Raw genomic sequence first — 18,971 nt, 5'->3', positions numbered from 1 at the left:
GGCTTGTCAACGGGCACATGCTACGCACAGAATGTTTGCTTTGACTATGATTAGTTTAAAGATGGTTTTAAAGGAGATTTTCTCTCTGTTGGAAGACAAACTGCTAGCGCTATTATTACAAACCTTTCTTATCTCTCTCTTAGAGGGGCACCCAGACTTATAGGGACTACCGTAAAGTAATAAGCAAACAAACACATAAAAGGGGGGTAACTCCTGCATTTAACCTTTTCTCTAGTTCCACGCCAGCCCCCATGTTTTCCATTTGCATGGTTTTTATTCTCTATTGAACGTGGTGCAGCCGCTATGGAAGCTGCTGTAAGCATTTCAGAACAGCCTCCAGGGACTCCCAGACAGACGGCCCCCAAACCGCAGTCCCCACCCTCCCGAGATGGCCCCTCTCCACATTTCTGCAGTTGCGGGATCCCCAGTGGTGTGAGGTCAGGTTCATCATGCGCTCTGCCCCTGGGGAAGCTTCCTCCCCAACCCCCCCACCTCTCTGCGTCTGGCTTCCAGTCTGATTGATGGCTTTAGAATGTTGGACCACAGGATCTTAATTTAAAGCCTCTGTCAGAGGTTGTTCACCAACGTGGTGCCGGTCAAACGCCGTTTTCCTTTGGTTTTGCTCCCCTGTCGCCTTTTCTGTGGCATGAAATATGAGGTAGGAAAATCAGGCTACCACACTGGGGCTGTGCAGCAGCTGAAAAACTTGCGTAATCCCCCTGGAAGGTGCCAGGGTTCCTTCCCAGCCAGGAGCTCAAGTGCAACCTCTGGTCTCCAACCAGGTTTCACCCATCGGCCTACGTCCCTTTCCTAAGCTGCAGGTGGCAGCTGTATTCTGGTTCAGAACCCTCAGTCTAACGCCGGGCTGCTGTGGAGAACTGTTCCCCAGCCAAGGTGATTCGGTTTAGCTTTGCTGTGTTTGCATGATGAAAACAATAGTATGTTTTTCACTTTGCAGTTTCAAAATTTTGTTGTAATAGTGACTGTGCTATCAACACCTGCCTCCTGCCCCTCAGATGTTCTTAGGCCCCCAAGGAAACGTTCCCTCCCCCTGCAGTGTGAGCCACTCCTCAGCTTTGTGAGGCCATCGGTTCCCTATCACCCGGTGTCTCTCAGAGGCAGAGTGGAGCTGCTCTGCATCTCTGGGCATGACTGCAGCGTAAACATCTGCACTGCTCATATGTGTGCCATTAACAGAGCCATTCTTTCAGAGGGATTGGCTCCCCGAGAGTTGAGTTACTGTTATTTTGATCATTTGTTCGGTTGCTCAGTGAGTGGCATGAGTCTCCAGGCTGCTGAAACCAAATTCCTGGCCCTAGGAGTGGTATTTTTGTAACGCACTGAAAATTCCACGGCACGCTCAAGGCTGTATTCCTGTCATCTTCAAGAGGAAAGTTCTTGAATAATGTTCTTTAAAAAAATAATAAAGTAATAAGGGAAACAAACAAATAAATAAGTAGATAAAAAGTAACAGTAGAGATTTATGGTGTGATCCCTTTGATTGTAAAAATGCAAGTTGGCGTATGCATATGCACTTGTGTGTGTGCGTGCGCGCGCGCGTAAGGAAAGATCTAGGGGAGGTGGCATTGAATTGGTGGGATTATGGGTTTTTAAATATTTCTTAATAACACAAAAAGAAACCCAATGCTATTTATTTTTAATAATTGCAAGACGAAGCACAGCCCGACAACAATAACAAGAAAAGAAAACCAAGAAAGGGAAGTGAGGTGGGTTGGCTGGTTGACGGGGTGGGATTTGCAGGCTGGTGGCCGTGTGGGTCTGAGGCCCTCTGACCCGGCCTTCCTGGCGCTGGGCAGCGCACACGCCTCAGCCTGGGCCTGGCTCCAGGGAAGCCAAGTGTGACTGTCCAGACACGTTCACGGTCCCCGAGGCCACGGGGTCCAGACACCTTCCCGCAGGCCCGTTGCTCCCTCCCACTGCGGGAAGCAGAGTTGTGTAATAGGATCAAGTCCCGTCAGCTTCCTTTGTCCAGCCTTGTTGGAGCTGGGAAGGAGTGGGCAGGGCCTCGTGTCTGCCCCTTCTGGGCACTGAGCATGGCTCCTGCCGAGGCTGGCAGCCCCGTGGCTCTGTCCTGCTGTGTCTGGGCTTGGGAGAGCCACAGGCAGGCTTCCCTGCATCTGCTGTGGTGACTGTGACAGCAGACAGTGCACAGCAGGAGCCACTCTGAAACAGTCGGGAAATGCACCCCCACTCCCCCCAGCCCCTGGCAAACCACTGCCCTGGTAAGGAGTGGCCGCAGTCCCTGGCTGGAGCCTACTGGGTGTGGATGCTGATGAGCCCTGGAGGCGGGGAGGCACCGCTCTGCTCTTCCTGAGGATTCGCCAGCCAAGCTGTCAGTTCCTTGGGACCAGGCTGGGTCTTTGCATGGAGGGCAGCAACGATGAGTCATGGGAGTGATAGTAACCACAGGCTGTGTCTTCTTTTGCAGAGAAAGTCCACTCATGTGACCAGGAGAGGCAGAGTGCCCTGGAAGAGGCCCGGCAGAACCCCCGGGAGGGCATTGTCATCCCAGAGTGCGCCCCTGGGGGGCTCTACAAGCCAGTGCAGTGCCACCAGTCCACGGGCTACTGCTGGTGTGTGCTGGTGGACACGGGGCGCCCGCTGCCTGGGACCTCCACACGGTAAGTCCCCCAAGCCTGTCTTGTCCCCCCGGGTAAATCCTGGGGCTGGCCCCCGGCCCCTCTCAGCTTCACTGCCCTAGGTTGGGGGAATCAAGGCACTGGGGGAGCAGCGCCTCCCTTCATGGGCAGATGAGGTTCTGACAGAGAGATCTGGGTCCTGGATGCCGGGCCATCTGGGGAAAGTAGGTAGCCTCTCTGAACCCTATTGCCCTGCCTGAGTCCCTAGGTCCTATGGATCAAACAAGATCCCGTATACAGACACAGGGTGCCATCTCTATGCTTAAACGATTGAAGGACACGTCTCAGTGGGAACATTGCGCTGGGTTGCTCAGTGAGGCTGCTGGCCAGGGCAGGAGGTACTTCCCTGCCAGCCCTGGGAGCTCCAGGCTTCATGACAACACAGATCATTGCCGCAGTAGTGGCTGAAGTCCCCTCCTCACGCATCATCTCTCTCTCTCCAGCTACGTGATGCCCAGTTGTGAGAGCGACGCCAGGGCCAAGAGCACGGAAGTGGATGACCCCTTCAAGGACAGGGAGCTGCCAGGTGGGAGATGAGGGTGCCCCTTGCTGGCACCTCACCTTTTTCTGTACCCCCTCCTCATCATGCAAAGTGTTCCCTCCTGAGGTCTGTGTCCTGTCTGTGAGATGGAGCAGGCGTGCTGGACAGGGGCATCTGGGAGCACGGAGCCAGGAGCTGTGGGATCTGCATCCAGTCCGGGACTTGTCCCTACTTAGTCCTGTGCCCCTGAGCACATTGTCTCTCCTCCTTGCCCTGACCTTTTTATTTTCAACATGTGATCACTGGGTTACAACCTGTCCCTACAATCCTATCATTCTCTCTCTATCCTGTGGTGACCGGGACAGCGTTCTGGGTGCTGTGAACCCTTTTCCCAGGGCTGTGAAGAGTAGACAGCTTACAGGGAGGAGCTGTCCTGGGGGATGTGGGCACCGCCTGTCGCCTGCCCTGCCAAGTGCATTTGTGACGATCCCTGGTGGCCCAGGACTGTCACTGGCCTATGACACAAGACACAAAGGTGGGGGGCCCAGGACCTCTACATGGCTTCTGTGCTGGTTTCCTGCTTATTCATAGAGTACTCTGCTAATGAGTTATGAGAAGATTACTACAGATTGGTGGCTTGAAACACTCGTTTAAATCAGCATAAACTGGGACCCGTGATAGTGGGAGCTGGGCCCCCCTTCCAATTCCCTGTCCCTATTCCCCATTCCCCATCAGGACTCCAGTGTGAGAACTGGCAACAGAAGCTCTTGAAGGTGTGGGGTTTCCAACTGAGGTGTGTAGAGATCACCCTGTTACAAGAGGGAGTTACGGAGGCCGGGGTAGTTCCTTCTAGCCATCTCCTCAGCAAGCGTGAATTGGGATTCTCCATGTGCCTGGCACTGAGTATCGTTGCACGATCAAAAGTGACACACGGGCCCTGGCCAGTGTTTCTCAGTGGGTAGAGCATCAGCCCACACACCAAAGGGTCTTGGGTTCAATTTCCAGTCAAGGGGACATACCTGGGTTGAGGGTTCAACCCCCAGCTCCAGTTGGGGCACCTGTAGGAGGCAACCAAAGCATGTGTCTCTCTCACATTGATGTATCTCTCTCTCTCCCCCCCCCCTCTCTCTCTCTCTCTCTCTCTCTCTCTCTCTCTCTCTCCTCCCCCCCCCCCACTCTCTCTTTCTCTCCTACCATCCCTTCCACTCTCAATGGAAAAATTTCCTCAGGTGAGGATTAACAACAACAAAAATCGACATGAGGTTTCCATAGTGGAGGAGACAGAGAGTGTACAAATAAATGAACACAAGCATCCCAATAGCAGTGACAGGAACTCTGAAGGGAGAGAGCACGGTGCTGTGAGAAGGGCAGGGAGAGCCTACTTCAGAGTCTGTGGCTTCTCTGAAAAGGTATTTGCCCAGAAGGTACACTGAGACCTGCAGTGTTTGCAAAGGAAAGAGAATGAAATAGTCACCAAGGAGGACTGTGTAGGGAGTGTCCGGAGTCCATTGAATTGACAGGGACACCCATTTGTGTGGTGGTGTGTACACTAGCCATACTGAGCTGTCGACCTGGAAAGAGCAAATCTGTGAGAAGGTTCATCCGTGCTTTGGGTCTTGCTGGAATAGAGCAAAGGAGGGGAAGAAAAACAAAGGATTTGAGAGCATTTATAAGGGAGATTTGATCATTATCATCTAAGTTGGATGAGAAGAGAAGTGAGAAAAAGGAGGAGGCTCTTGGATAGGTAAACTGGTACATTTATTTATGTCAACACTGACCTTGGTGCCTTCAGCACCTGGAGAGACCGCTGTTTCCTGTCCTTGCCTGCAGAGACCGCTGGTCACGCAGTAATAGAACCAGCTCGAGTTCCCCGGTAGACTGTGAACTTCACGAGGATGAGGACACTATACCCTGTGTTATATCCCTAACAGTTAGCACACAGCAAAAGTTTGTGCCTGTGTTGACACACAGCAAAAATTTGTGGGATGAAAGCAAATTGAAAGCTTTACTCTCCATGTTGTCTGACGGTCCTTTGTGGGCTGCAGGTAGAGGAACTGTGGAGGTTTGTGCGAGTCATCTGAGCAGTCAATGATTCCCAAAATGGATTTGGCTGGACAAGAAGGACTTGGAGAGGTTTGGGAAATGGTGGTCACCGAGGAAACTGTTTACTTGATTATTTACCTGGCGTCAGCCTTCAAACCTCACCGTGTTTTTCAGGCTGTCCGGAAGGAAAGAAAATGGAATTTATCACCAGCCTCCTGGATGCCCTCACCACGGACATGGTGCAGGCCATTAACTCAGCAGCGCCCACTGGAGGCGGGAGGTGAGAATGTGAGCAGGACTTGGGCCCAGCGGGGATCGTGGGGCCCCTGACTTTCCCAGATGCTGTGGAGACTGGGGAGGGGTTGAGTAGGGTCAGTCCTTCTTCCCTGCTGTGTTTATTCCCAGAATTCAGAATAGTGCCTGGCCCATAGCAGGTGCTCAATAAATATTTGCTAAATGATTAAACAGCTAGAAGGGTGGATGGATAGGTGGAGGGATCCCTGTCTGATACAGAGAAATATATCTTGATAAGGCCTTTTATCTCGGTCTCAGAGGTGGATACATGGAGTGATAGTCCTCCATGGCAGGAAGGAGGATGGTATATGATGGAAGCAGGGAGGGCAGGGAGCGGGTACAGAGCACTTGAGTTCTCTTTGACGCACACACGAGTGTGAAGGAAACCACATCCGGGCTCTCCTACCTCTGCTCAGGGTCTGGCAGTTAAAGCTGGACATCAGCTGAGGCCAGTGGGAAACAGTCCCACTCAGGACAGTGGGAGAAGGGGCAAGAGGGATGCTGGACAGTGCTGAACGCAGGGTGTCCTCCCTCCCCACTCACCTGTCAGGCATGGAGATTTCAGTTTTGCTCAAACTCTAACATCTTTGCCCTCCCCTCATGTAAGCTCTGCGCTGGGTTCTGAGGACATTCGGGGACAAGGGCACAGCTCTTGGTCTGGAGGAGCTCCTGGAAGAAGAGATAGCTAATCACGTGGTTGCACTTTAAAGTCAGTATAATAATAGAGGCAGATAAGGTGCTGCAGGGACTCAGGGGAGGGAGGGCATGTGAGAGAAAGCTTTACACAGGAGGCGACGTTGGAGCCACCTCTTCGCTTACAAATGGGAAAATGCTCCGACTTAGATGCACCAGGGATAAGGGCATCCTAGCAGAGGGGGCCGCAAGGGTACTGAGATATGAACGAGGTAGCTCCTTGTGGAAGGAATTGCAAGAAGCATGGCTTACATTGGGAAGCAGGCTGTGGCCAGGCAAGAGATGAGATGGCAGAGTTGGCCGGCATCCAGATCATGCTGGGTCTTGTGATTCATGGCAAAGAGGGCAGCAGCCAGTCGGGACAGGAAGGCTACCCAATGGCCAGTGTGAAGGGTGAGAAAGAATGGACTACAGCTATGGGGAAGGGATGATGTACTGAAGCTTTAGGAATGAGATCGATAGGATCTGAAGACTTCTCAGATGCAGGAAATGGAAGAGAGAGAGATGTCTACTTCCTTTTCTGGTCTGCTAGCCTGACCTAGAGGGAAAGCAGTGCCACCCAAATCTAAAAATAGACAAAGTAGAAGAGTGTCCCTAGAAACGCCTGTCACTGGTGCATGGGAGGGGCTGGCCTAGTGTCTTTTCATGGCAGCCGTTCTCAGTGAAGGCATCTTGGATGATTGAATTATCCTCTTGGTCCTTCCCACTAGAGCTTCACGAAGCAGAGTTCTCCCTTAGATCAGTCCTCCCATGGCACCCAACTAGCCTTTATCAGTCCCAAAGGCCGAGTTCTGAGATCCCAACTGGAGGACTGTGCTTGAGTCCTTTCTTCACTCGCCCTGGAGAAAGGCAACTGTGTGGGGCGGTGGGATGGGACATGTGAACCTCCTGGGCCTTCTGTGGTCCCTCCAGGAGAGACTGTCTTTATTGTGGTTTCTTCCTTCCTGCCCAGTGTGGTTACTTGTTGATGGCCTTGCAGGAAGAGGCTGGAATGTGGCTGACTTGGCATTTCCCAGCCCCGCCCTCCCGCACAGCTGGCTGGGCTGGCCCCAATGCCACATGCAGCTCAGTTGGTCTGCTTGGTTTGGCTAGTGCCTCCGGGCCGTCCCACCTCACCTTCTATAAAACTGCTTGGGACAGCAGAACTGGGCCCACGATCTTGGCCGAAGCAAGTTTCCTTGTGGCAAATGGGGCTGGCTCTCCAGCTGTACATTGCAGCCAAGGCCTGGCACGGCTCAGGCCCCAGAAGCAAAACTGAAAGTGCTGCAGAAAGGTGGCACCTGCCACCTCTCCACCTGGGAGAAGACTCATGGAGGCCAGTCCAGGGGCCCCTGGCTCTAGCACAGTGGTTCTCAACCTTCCTAATGCCGCTACCCTTTAATACAGTTCCTCATGTTGTGGTGACCCCCAACCATAAAATTATTTTCGTTGCTACTTCATAACTGTAATTTTGCTACTGTTATGGATCGTAATGTAAATATCTGGTATGCAGGATGTATTTTCAGGGGTCGCGACCCACTGGCTGAGAACCGCTGCTAGTGGCTTTCCTTATCCCTGGAGGCAGGAGTCAGCAGGACAGCCACCTCAACAGCCCAGAGGCAGGGCATTTTACTGTGTCTCTCCCGCCATATCCAAGGATACTTCAATGCCCTACATACCCAACGGGCCCTTTTAGTAGAAGTGGAACTTTACCTGTAGGGAGGCTGTGGCATGGACCAGCAAATTGATGCTAAGTGATCTGAAGGGACCATTGCACTCTTGAATGTAGGGTCTCCAGACCCTGTCTAACCAGCTTTGAATTCCAGTAATCCTGGTCTCCAGTGGGTATCATGTGTGCACGTGTGAGAGAGGGATTTGAAGTTTGATGCCAGTATAAGCCTAGAGCTGGGAGTGCAAGTTGTCAAAGTATTGAAAGGATACTGTAGAAAGCTACAAGAGTGGGGGGTCTCAGTAGGGAATAGCCTGGAGGTGGGGGTAAATTTGGGGAGCCTAACTACGATGGAAAGGGCTCCAGTCAAGACCGCTTAAGAGATTCTTGGAAACTCTGGGAGGGGCCCTCCTGCCCCCCTCCTCGCTCTGTTGGGAAAACCTTAGCTCCCCTTAGTTAACAGAGGCCTCCTGTCTTCCACTTGTGCTCACGGCTGGTTTGGCTGGCCCAGGACGCTCAGCAGATTTCGGTCTTAACTAAACCTTGTGACGCTTGGTAGGTCTGGGACTTAAGGCTGTTATGAAGCCAGAAACCTGATTTACACAGTTTTAAACCCGATGCCTTTAGAGTTTTCTTTTTTCTATTATGTTTTGTTGGAAATATGGAAACTACCCCGAAATCCTTCCGTGTTACTATGTTTTGTCTCTCACCCCGTCGTCTTCTGGAAGGCTCATGCTTAAGCCTTCTTCGGGGTGTGGTGAGAATCTCCTCCCTCTAAATCAAGGGTTCTTTACTTGAGTCTGTGACCTTGGACGAGGTTTAGGGGATCCATTAAGCCCCTAAAATCTATAGAGTCCTATGTGTGTGTGCGTTTTCTTAGGGAGAGGGACTAGAGCTTACCCAGGTTCTCAGAAGGGTCCACCATCTCCCAGAGCTAAGAAATGCATTGGGAGCTTGGCCTGGACAAGGTGTTGGGTTCCAAGGTAGAACCTTAGCACTGCCGCTTCCCGTGGAGGGCCGAGCTCTGTATTTGAGAGGGAGGGGGAGCGTCTGGAGGTCAAAGAAGTTCAGAGCCGAGAGTCCAGCTGGGAGGAGGGAGGACAGAGGAGGACCTCAGGCTCCACAGGCAGGCTGGGCTGTGTCAGTGTTACAGAGAGAAAGGGGCATTGCTTGGCAGGACCGCAGAGGGCCTCTCCTCTGCAAGTGTCCTTGGAGCCTCCAGGGGCCAAGTCAGGAGGCGGACCGGGGAGGCCAGCAGTCAGAAATCATGGCTGCTCCAGGCTTGAGGTTCTGGGGAGCAAGGAGGGCAGGAACATGGCTCTCTGGACAAGGGAGGCAGGGCAGGGAGGGAGAGTCAAAAGAAAGGGAGGGAAGCCTGGCTGGTGTGGCTCAGTGACTTATGAACCAGGAGGGCACTGACTCCCGGTCAGGGCACATGCCCGTATTGTAGGCTGCATCCCCAGTAGGGGGCGTGTAGGAGGCAGCTGCTTGATGACTCTCTCTCATCATTGATGTTTCTATCTCTCTCTGAAATCAATTTTTTAAAAAAGAAAGGGAAGGACAAGGGAGCAGGAGCGAAATGACTAACTCTCAGCATGGGAGGGAACTCTTAGGAGTTGTAAAGTGAGAAGAGAGGCTTCTTGCTGCAAACGGACCCAAAGGTGGTGCAGGGAGCTCCATCAATGGAGGTGCTGAGAACTGGGCCTGCCGGAGCCCCAGGAACACATGCTGGAGGCAGCGAGCCTCTCCTGGCAGGGCGTCCAGGCGGGATGACCTCATTCCTTCCCGTCTCAGCGACTGAGACTTTATTATTCCAGCCTCTAGGTAGACATTACGCTATGCCGAGCCTAAAGGTTAGCTGCCTTTGCCTGGGACGCTCATGCCCCCCTGGTCAGAGGGGCCTACCCAGCCCCAGCTGCCCTAGAGAACCCCCGGTGGGAGTAACTGGAACACCTCTCCTGGGGCTCCTCCACTGTGGGTCTTCCCTCGAGTTTAGGGGCTGCAGAGGCAGGCAGGGCGCTCCCACAAGGAGCTGGCCACCCTCCCTGCACTGTGAGCATCCTGACAAAGACTTTTCTGCTGCCCACCTGGTATACCCTGCAGGGGCAGGCTTGAAAGTGAATGTAGCAGGTAAAATAGACACCCAGGTACCTGTACTGGCAGAGACAGAAATCTGAGCTCCGCGTTGAATAACTGCAAGGCCTGTTCCAAAGACCTCCCGAGCCTGGCTTCCAGGACAGACAAGCGATTCCCAGTGAGCCCGAGGCAGCCCGTCCCTCCACCCTCCCAGGTCCTCCCGCATTAAACCTGTCAGGATGAGGCCCCGCTGGCAGATCCACTAATTGCGCTCTCTTGGAATCAGTCCAGGGTGCCCAGGGAGCCTGCCCAAGACTGCAATCCACTTAATGAGGACTGGGCACTTAGCAGTAATGAAACTTCTTTTTCCCTAAACGTTGAGGTCACTTGGGGGTAGGAAGCGGAGGGAGTGTGCTGGCTTGTCCATAGGGGAGGGGTTAAGGGTGGTCCCCTACTGTCTGGAAAACTCAGCAAACCCCAGCGAGGAACCCCAAGGCGTTGGCAAGTGCCCTGAATATTTTTCTTGCCAGGCCCGGCTGCAGAATGTTCTGGCAGGCCCCAAGCCCCTGAGCTAGGACCCCTTTGGAGCAGTGAGCCCCTTGGTCTTGCTTCTGACGCATGGTGGTTACCTGTCTGCCCCAGCGCGCTGCAGACTAAGTATTTGGATGTGTGGAACCCCCCGAGCTCAGTCTTACGCCCCTTACCAAGGGAAGGTTGCCCAGGAGTTTGAACACGGGGGCCTGGGCCCACCCTTGACCTCCTGCCATTAAACTTCTCTGTGGACTCACCTCTAGCAGGTCTGGGACTGGCCAGTTTTAGCACCTCTGTTTGTGTCCATACTCACTCCTGTGGCTCTGGCCTTCTGGTCAGAGACCTCAGTCTCCTCCTGGGATAGACCCATCACTGGCTTTAAACGTTTTAAATATTAGCACCCCAAGTCCTTCTGGGGAGAAGATGAGGCATCAGTGAACAAAACGATGGGTGAGCTGCGCACGTTACAAGTACAGGCAGTGTCGCTGTGTGGTCACCATGTTTGTGGCTGTGAGCCATGCCTGCTACTGTGCCACAGACTCTAGCAGGCTGTCGTGGTTCCTCGGGTCCAGTGCTTCTCAGCAGAGCTGCCGGGGTTCTTGTTAGCATGTGGCACGCCAGGCCCACCCAGGACCTCCTGGCTCAACCTTCTCTGTGGACTCGCCTCTAGCAGGTCTGGGATGGCCAGTTTAGAACCTCTGCTTGTGTGCCTCCTAACGGCCTTCTCTCAATGCTTGTGGGACCTGACAGTGATGGGCCATAGGAACGTCACACTTCACACCGAGTTCTCCCTGCCTGCTTTCCTGTCCGGGGGCTCTGCGTGAGCAGCTTGGGGCCAGGGCTGTGCCTCCCACTCTGGAATCCTTCCCGGGACCTGACCTGGTGCTCGGAGCACCCTTTCCCGTAGTCACATGCATTTGAGCCACATTCATACATGTTCATGTGTGAAGAGCAGCTTGTCTGGCAGGGAACACTAGGCCAGGAGAAGGACAGTTCAGGTCCAACCTGTGGTTTTCTCAGGCGAGTTAAGGCCAGCCAGTATGTCTGAGCACCCATCTTGTACAAGAACGGCTATGGTAGAAAGTGAAGCACATTCATGTGATAAAGTCACCCACTGGACTTGAACCATCCCGGTTGGAGACTCAGACTGGAGAGGATGGCTTGATTCTGTACAGGCTGAGCGGGTCTGGGAGATCTCTGGCTGGAGGAGCCATGTCTTCCTGGCTGCCCGCAGCCCACCACCTGAGCTGCGGGAGAGAATCTGGTGGGGCTGATGGTTCCTATGGCATCTGAGCCGTGCTCTCTGGGGTGGGGGTGTCTGCCCGTGGCCCAGGTTCTCAGAGCCGGACCCCAGCCACACCCTGGAGGAGCGAGTGGTGCACTGGTACTTCAGCCAGCTGGACAGCAACAGCAGCAACGACATCAACAAGCGGGAGATGAAGCCCTTCAAGCGCTACGTGAAGAAGAAAGCCAAGCCCAAGAAATGCGCCCGGCGCTTCACCGACTACTGTGACCTGAACAAGGACAAGGTCATCTCGCTGCCCGAGCTGAAGGGCTGCCTGGGTGTGAGCAAAGAAGGTGAGTGCTCCCCCAGGGCTCCTGGTCTTCCAATACGTGTCCCACCAGGCTCAGGGACCAAAGGCTCTCCAATCCATGGACTCCCAGCTACTCACTTATTCAGCTGTGTCCTGGGAGGATGCTATGCTTCATGCTAGATGCCTGCACACTGGAGGAAGTGATGAACAAGGTCCCCATCCTTTTTCAGATCTGCAGATGTTTACAGATGTTGTGATAAGTGCTGTGAGAGTGTGTTAGGATAGGCCAGGTGCAGACCCACACATGCAATGGCTCAGCACAGTGGAAATTTGTGTCTCTTCCACGTAATAGTTCAGCATGATTCCAAGTCAGTGTGTGTGTGTGTGTGTGTGTGTGTGTGTGTGTGTGTGTGTGGTGAGTAGGGGAAGGAAGGAGCAGGGATTGCTCCTTACTCTGAAATCCCAGCTAAGAATGACTGTGCCATCTTTATCAGCTGGCTTCCAAGGTCACCATGGAGTCATCTGCATCCCCAGCCAAGGGTAAAGCATGGAGCAGTGCACGTGGGGAGTTTTATGGGCCAGCCTGGAAGTGACACACGTCACCTCCCGTATTTCACTGGCCGGAACTCAGTCACTGGACCACACCCAACAGTAAGGAAGGCTGGGAGCCCAGGAGGAGGAGGAGAGGAGAGAGTCTGGCCAACATCTAATCTTCCCTGTCACAGGCAGACAAGTACAGAATATCGTAGGGACATCGGTAGGGGCACCTCCGTCAGCGTGGGGCCAGACGGCCTTGGGAAACTTCTTGAAGGAACTGATGTCGAAACCAGGGATCCGCAAACCCTGGCTGTGAGCCCAGTCTAGTCTGTGGCCTGTTTTCATATGGTCTGTGAGCAAGAATGATTTTGATATTTTTAAAGGGATGTAATTTTTTAAAAAAGATGAAGGAATGACAGAGACAGTACATGGCCCACAAAGCCTAAAATATTTGCTATCGAGTCCTTCACAGGTAAGTTTGCCAACCCTGGTCTAAGCCAGTGCCTGAGGAATGAGGAGGAGCTGGCGAAGCAGACAGGCCAGGTGAGGGGAAAGGAAGAGGGCAAGTGCAGTGGCGAGGACACCGAGTGGGAGAGGAACTCAGAGGTGTGAGTGTGGCTGCAGCGAATGTCTGAGGATGGCAGGAGAGGGGCGGGGCAGGAAGCACGGTGAGATTCAACTTTATAAGGCTAGTGGAAAGCTGTTGAAGGGGCTCAGTGTAAGAAACCATAGATCAGTTTTGCTTTAGAAAATTATTCTGGCTGCAGCGTGGGAAACAGAATGGAGAGGAACAAGGCCCAGCACCCAACAGGAGTCCGTGGCATCGTCCAGGCAGGAGGTGGGGGAGGCCCACATTATGAGAAAGCCAGTGGGGATGAAGAGAGTGGGTGGGTTTGAGAGAGGCAGGACATAGTGGCTGAGTGGAGATGGGGATGATGGACAGCTGGACGGGGGGCCATTCACTGAGGTGGGCGGCATGGAAAGCAGAGCAGAGCGCGCATAGGGGCCGGGGAAGGCACCGGGCATGTCAGGGTGTGTCAAGTGGGAGGCGCCCGAAGATGAGATGATCAGTGGAGCAGGTGAAGGGCCTGGGCTGATGGTACTGACTTGGGTGATGCTGACTTATTTGAAATGCAGGCTTTGGGAAAGGTGAGGTCACCTAGGAGGAGACCCAAGGCCTTGTCCGTGTTCGAACCCTCAGTGGATGGTGTAAACGCGGGGACTGCATGGGCAGTGCCTGAGTCACCCTAGGTATCCAGTCTCAGGGCCCGCCCCCTCCATCTCTGGGTTTTGGCCCCGGTTCTGGAATGAGTGACCTCATCACTCTGGGCACTTCCATCCGGTGAGGATGCCACTTTGTGTCCCCAGAGTTCTCGGAGTCACCAGTGTCAGGGTTCAAACCCTGCCTCTGCCGCAGACTCGCTCTTTCGCCACACACACACTACTCAGCCCCTCGGGGCTCCAGTTTCTCCATCTGTAAAATGGGAATAACTATAGCATCCACCTCGTTGGGCTGTTGGGCCGATTCAGTGAGACAGTGAGTGAGAGCGTTTATCACAATGCCCGAGACACTGGGAAAGCTCAATAGAATGCCGGTATTACTGTTCTTCTTCATGAGATTCCTGCCTCTTTGTCAGTAGCACTTACCACTCTGTATTGCACTTGACTGTTCTGTTTCCCCTGGAAGCCATGGACTGTGCCTTTTTAATTCCTTGCCGCTAGCATCGTGCATGGTACCTGGTAGCAGTCCACTAGAACCTTGTCAAATGAGTGAATGAGTAGATGAGGGGGTTGCCCCTTGTGGTGACATCCTGCTTCGATACACGTGGAATCTGTGCTTTTTTCACAGAGCACATGCAGAGGCCAGTATTGGAAAGAGACCACCCAGTGTCAGTGTAGGCCCAGGCCTAACCAGGAGAACTGAGCAGAGCAGGGATGGGCACACAGAGGTCTCTAGCGACTCTGCCCTTGGTCCCCTGCCCATGAGGGAAGTTATGGCCGCACAGCGCCCAGGCCTAGAGGAGGCAGAGTGTGGTGACCTCGGGGCCACGCAGTCCTTGCTGGGCACCGGGTGTCTGACAATCCCGGCTGCTGCACGGGCCCTCAAGGCAGCCTCCAGCTCTGCCTCTTACCAGCCCTGCAGTTTTTAGCAAGTTACTTACACTCTCCGAGCCTCAGCTTCCTCACGTGCGAAATGGAGATGATGTTATTTACTTCCTAGATTTAACACGATGGTGCATGTGAAGAACTAGGCCCAGACCTGGTTCGTGGTGAAGGCACAAAAGAAAATTAGTAGTAATAGGGGTACACACCCACGGACTGACAGCAGCTTCCCTGGTCCCTCTGTTCCAGGAGCCTCCGAAGGTCACTTGGGTTGATGGTTGTAGGGAATGGAGCCCTTGCCTTGGTCATCTGGTGTCATGTGCTGCCCTCTGGTGGGCTGAGAGGGGCTTGCATGCCAGATGGGGGCATGGAAGGGTTTGGGGAAGGATGCCGTGTTTGGGATGAATGTAGCTTTGGGTCTGCGGGACCAAATTTTTTGGAAATGACTCCTGAACACGGGTATTTTTAGCAATCAGACTCCTCACTGGGAGCAGAATTCTCTGTGGCAGAAAAAGTCTAGGCCTCTTTCTTAACTGACCCTTCCCCGTTTATAAAGCACCTTTGTCAGGAATATTGTCACCATCCTGTGAGACAGGCAGGGTGGAGACCAGTTCCTCCATTTTTGAAAAATGGCAGCTTGCCCTTGAATTGCCCTGGATGCCGCCTGCTCTGGGTCAGGCCCCTGTTGCCCGCTGCCCTCCTTGGTGGTTCGGAAGCAGAGCCAGGTCTGAGTTTGCTTCGCCACATAAAGGCTGTGCCATCTCCAAGCCTCCTATGGGGACATGACCATTTTCTAACTATCACCTACAATTGCCCTGAGGAATGCATTGCTGGACTTAGGCGAGGGGACTAGCGCGGTGAGCTTCACAGGGCGAGCTGATTGCTCCTGGCTGTGAGTCCCTTCTAGTCTCAGCGGGTGGGCAGGGCCGCGGGAGCCTCTAGGTGCGGAGGTCTCAGCTCACGACTGGGAGAAGCGCTGCTGGCTGGAGTCCATGAACGATGGCTCTGCCTCTTCCCAGCTGCCTGTCTTTCCATGTAGAATTGGCTTTACCAACATCTGCCCCGTGCCCCAGCCCACCCCATGTCCTCTCCCTCTCAGGAAGGTCTTCAGGAAGGTTAGCATAACTGGAGGCACATGGAACAGTGGGCTCACTTGGCCAGCGGGTGGCGTGGATCCCACAATGCTTCATACTCCTCACAGCCCTCTCTCAACCTCCACGGATTCTCGATCCTCAGGGCAGTCCTATGAGAGGCAGAGCAGGAGCAGCAGGGCCTTGGTCCTAACTCCCACTCTTCAGACTTACCCCGAGGGTGGTGGGCATGCATAGTCACATGACTCCAGTCACATGACTCCTGGTGTGCTGCCTCCCAACTGCCCACTCTTCCTTTAGAAGACCTGGGCCCCGCAGGAGCCTCCCTGTGGGGCGGAATGCGAGTTACAGAACACACCTTGGACCCTGGTCAAGTCACTCAACTGCTCTGAGCCTCAGTTTCCAGATATGTCAAGTAAAAGGGAGGGACCAGGTGGTCGCAAAGATGCTTCCACCTGACATTCTGTGACTTGGAGAACCAGGACCAAGAAGGTTATGCACATGTCCATCGGCACCAAAGCTCTTCTGAGCTAACAGAGAGGCCCCCAGTGGGGCCTGGCCTGATGGAACAGGGACTTTGTTTAAAGGTGTAGGCTAGCAATGAGCTCACTCCGGCAGAGCAGGGCTGCCGGCACCCACAGAACGGGAAGCACAGCGCAACCCCTGGCTCTTTCCCTCGTCCACTTCCTTCTGGGCCTGGAGGGGATGGAGAAGAAGCTCTGCCCGTTCCCTGGGTCAAGGCCACTCGAGCGTCATATGTTCCTATTTGTTGCAGGTGGTAGTCTTGGCAGCTTCCCCCAGGGAAAACGAGCAGGCACAAACCCATTCAGTAAGTTGCCTTCTTTCTGGGGTCTGCTCTATGGGCCCCCTCACACAGCTTTGGTACTGCAGCGGGAGTGGAGGGATTGGCCAAGGACCTAGCCTCCTATTTAATTTTTTTTCTCTTTTTGCTGAGGATACAGGAGAAAGGTTGGTTAGTGCTGTGAGGATCCCACCATCCCCACCTGTAGATGAGCACCGGCCGCTTCTGCCAGCCCCGGGTGAAAGGCTGGCATCTGGGACGAGTGTGGTTTGTGCAGAGCAAGCCAGTCTCGTTCCAGTTACCATGTGATGATGCCTCCTGGTGGCAGCGAATGGGCTGGTGAAAACATGGGCTCATCTGCAAGTCTAGGCTACCTGTGTCCTGCCCCAGCCCATATCTAGCAGCAGGTGGAAAAGGCTGCTCTTTGGGGGAAATGGATCCATGTAGTTGGCTTTCTCATAACCCCAGCTCTACCTTCTTCTTGTTTATATCGCCCCTTCTCAGTAGGACGCCTCGTCTAAGAAGCAGAAAACCAAAGGGCAGGCGGCGAGACCAGGGAGGCAGGACGGATCAGCAGACGCCTGACCTTCGACCTTGCCACGGCCCAGCCACATCCCCTGTAACATGAGTGGTGCCCACCCTGTTTGCACTTTTAATAACTCTTATTTGCGTGTGTTCTTTTTGGTTTCATTTGTAAACACCAATATCTAATACCACAGTGGGAAAAGGAAAGGGAAGAATGATTGTTTATTCTCTCTCTTATTGTAAGTTTTTGGATCTGCTACTGACAACTTTTAGGGGTTTTTTGGGGGGTGGGAGGGAGGTGTTGCGGGACTGAGAAGAAAGAGATTTATATACTGTATATAAATATATATGTAAATTGTATAGTTCTTTTGTACAGGCGTTGGCATTGCTGTTTGTTTATTCCCTCCCTCTCCCTGCTCTGGGTGTGGGAGCTCCAGCCACACGGCCCAGCTTCCTACAACCCAGGGCTGAGTCCCCAGCCCACCTGCATTCTTTCTGGAAACTGACCCCGTGTGCACATGGGTGGGGGCCTGTGATTATATTGCAGACTCCCCCAGTCCTTTCTGGTGGGAGGAGGGAATTGCCCCACGTCGTAGCTGTCAAGGTTGGCAAGACACCTCGCCGCTGACCTTCTCAAGGGAGCTTGTGTTGGGGGAGAGGTGGAGGGAGGGGAATAGGGAGCTCAGACACCAGTTCCCCCTGTTACCCAGACCCCCAGGTGGCCCTGGGCCCATAGGCAGACCAGGATTCTAGTGACCCCTGTGCAGATGTCCTCAGAGGATTTGCATCAACATTTCTCCCACATTTAGTACCTACTCTGTGTAAAACATGAGAGGGAGGGCAAAGAGGAAAAAGGCACATAGTGGGGCTCTTATTTAGAGGTCAGTATTTAAGCAGCGGAAGGAAGAGGACCGAAAGTATCGTTGGCGAATGCAGGGCCCGTAGAAGGGCTCCTCCCCTGCAGGCCCGAAGGGGAGGCTTCTGAGACCTGGCCCTCCTGGGCTGCCCGGTCACACTGGGTGTTCCCTCCACTCTCCCGCCCCCGCCATCTCAGTGGTCAGCGCAGCCTGGGGGAGGGGTGGGGTCCCGCACCTTGTAGGTAACCGAATGGTTTTATTTTTTAACCCTGGGGTTCTTCCTGTTTCCTCAAATGCTTTTAAGGGCTTCCAGGCTTGAGGCCAATTCCAGCACGACCCTGACCTTAGGCCTCCTACTTCTGCCTCTCCTGGAAGTGCAGGAATAATAACCCAGTTGGGGGAATACTGGCCTCACTTTCGTCAGACCTTTTCCCAGGGTTCCAGTGGGGGCTGCCCCGCCTTCGGGCAGAGCAGCTTCCTCTGCCCAGGTGACCATGCCCCCTCAGACAGAGAGCAAGTGACGCTTGGCGCCTCATCCCAGGAGCAGCTGTGGCAGCAGGGAGGGAGGGCGGGTCCCCCGGGGCTTGCTCTTGCAAATCTGGCCTTACTTGGCATCGCATCCCAGTGTTCCCATAGGTGCACCCACCTTGCAGATGGTGTATCCCACCTGGGTCTGGAGAGCTGGCCGCTCAAGGCCTGACTGGGGGGAGGTCCCTCCAGGGGGAGGGCCCTCCGGGAGGAGCATGGCCTTTTGTGACATGGTCTGAAGGTTCTGGCTGTCCTGGAGGAAGTCCTAGAGTTCATCTCCAGATGACTGGAGGCCCTATCCCAACATGGGGACGTAGAAAGGCAGCCCTCGCCCATTTCCACCCTGAGAACTGGGCGTGCTGGCACTGGACGGCCCTGCCGGGAGACCCAGCCCCCTTCTGGGCCTGCAGGAAGCATTCAACACGGAGAAGGCGGTCCTGGAGAAACCCAGCCCCCCCAGGCTGCTTCCTCCTCGCCTGTGTAGCTGGCTGTGTGCTTTTCCTTTGTGAGGATGGAGGGACACTATCTGTAGCTTGTTTTATGACAAATAAAAATGAGTAAACCTTG

At 54.0% G+C, this 18,971-nt stretch overlaps 1 protein-coding gene across 1 annotated transcript in view; it reads left to right on the top strand.

The window, feature by feature from the left end:
- SMOC1 (SPARC related modular calcium binding 1) overlaps positions 1 to 18,971 on the top strand; it is a 137,860-nt gene extending 118,889 nt beyond the window's left edge. The window contains exons 8-13 of the mRNA XM_081087628.1: positions 2,450 to 2,642; positions 3,104 to 3,186; positions 5,359 to 5,464; positions 11,760 to 12,004; positions 16,468 to 16,521; positions 16,999 to 18,971. Of these exons, the coding sequence (XP_080943754.1) occupies positions 2,450 to 2,642; positions 3,104 to 3,186; positions 5,359 to 5,464; positions 11,760 to 12,004; positions 16,468 to 16,521; positions 16,999 to 17,015 (698 nt within the window). The 3' untranslated portion in view covers positions 17,016 to 18,971. The remainder of the gene's footprint in view (positions 1 to 2,449; positions 2,643 to 3,103; positions 3,187 to 5,358; positions 5,465 to 11,759; positions 12,005 to 16,467; positions 16,522 to 16,998) is intronic.

The sequence above is a fragment of the Myotis nattereri genome (genome assembly GCF_964212035.1).
Source record: "Myotis nattereri genome assembly, chromosome: 1".
In the NCBI taxonomy this organism is placed as follows: domain Eukaryota; kingdom Metazoa; phylum Chordata; class Mammalia; order Chiroptera; family Vespertilionidae; genus Myotis; species Myotis nattereri.
The sequence above is the reverse complement of the archived record's forward strand: the minus strand, read 5'-3'. Positions and strand labels throughout refer to the sequence as shown.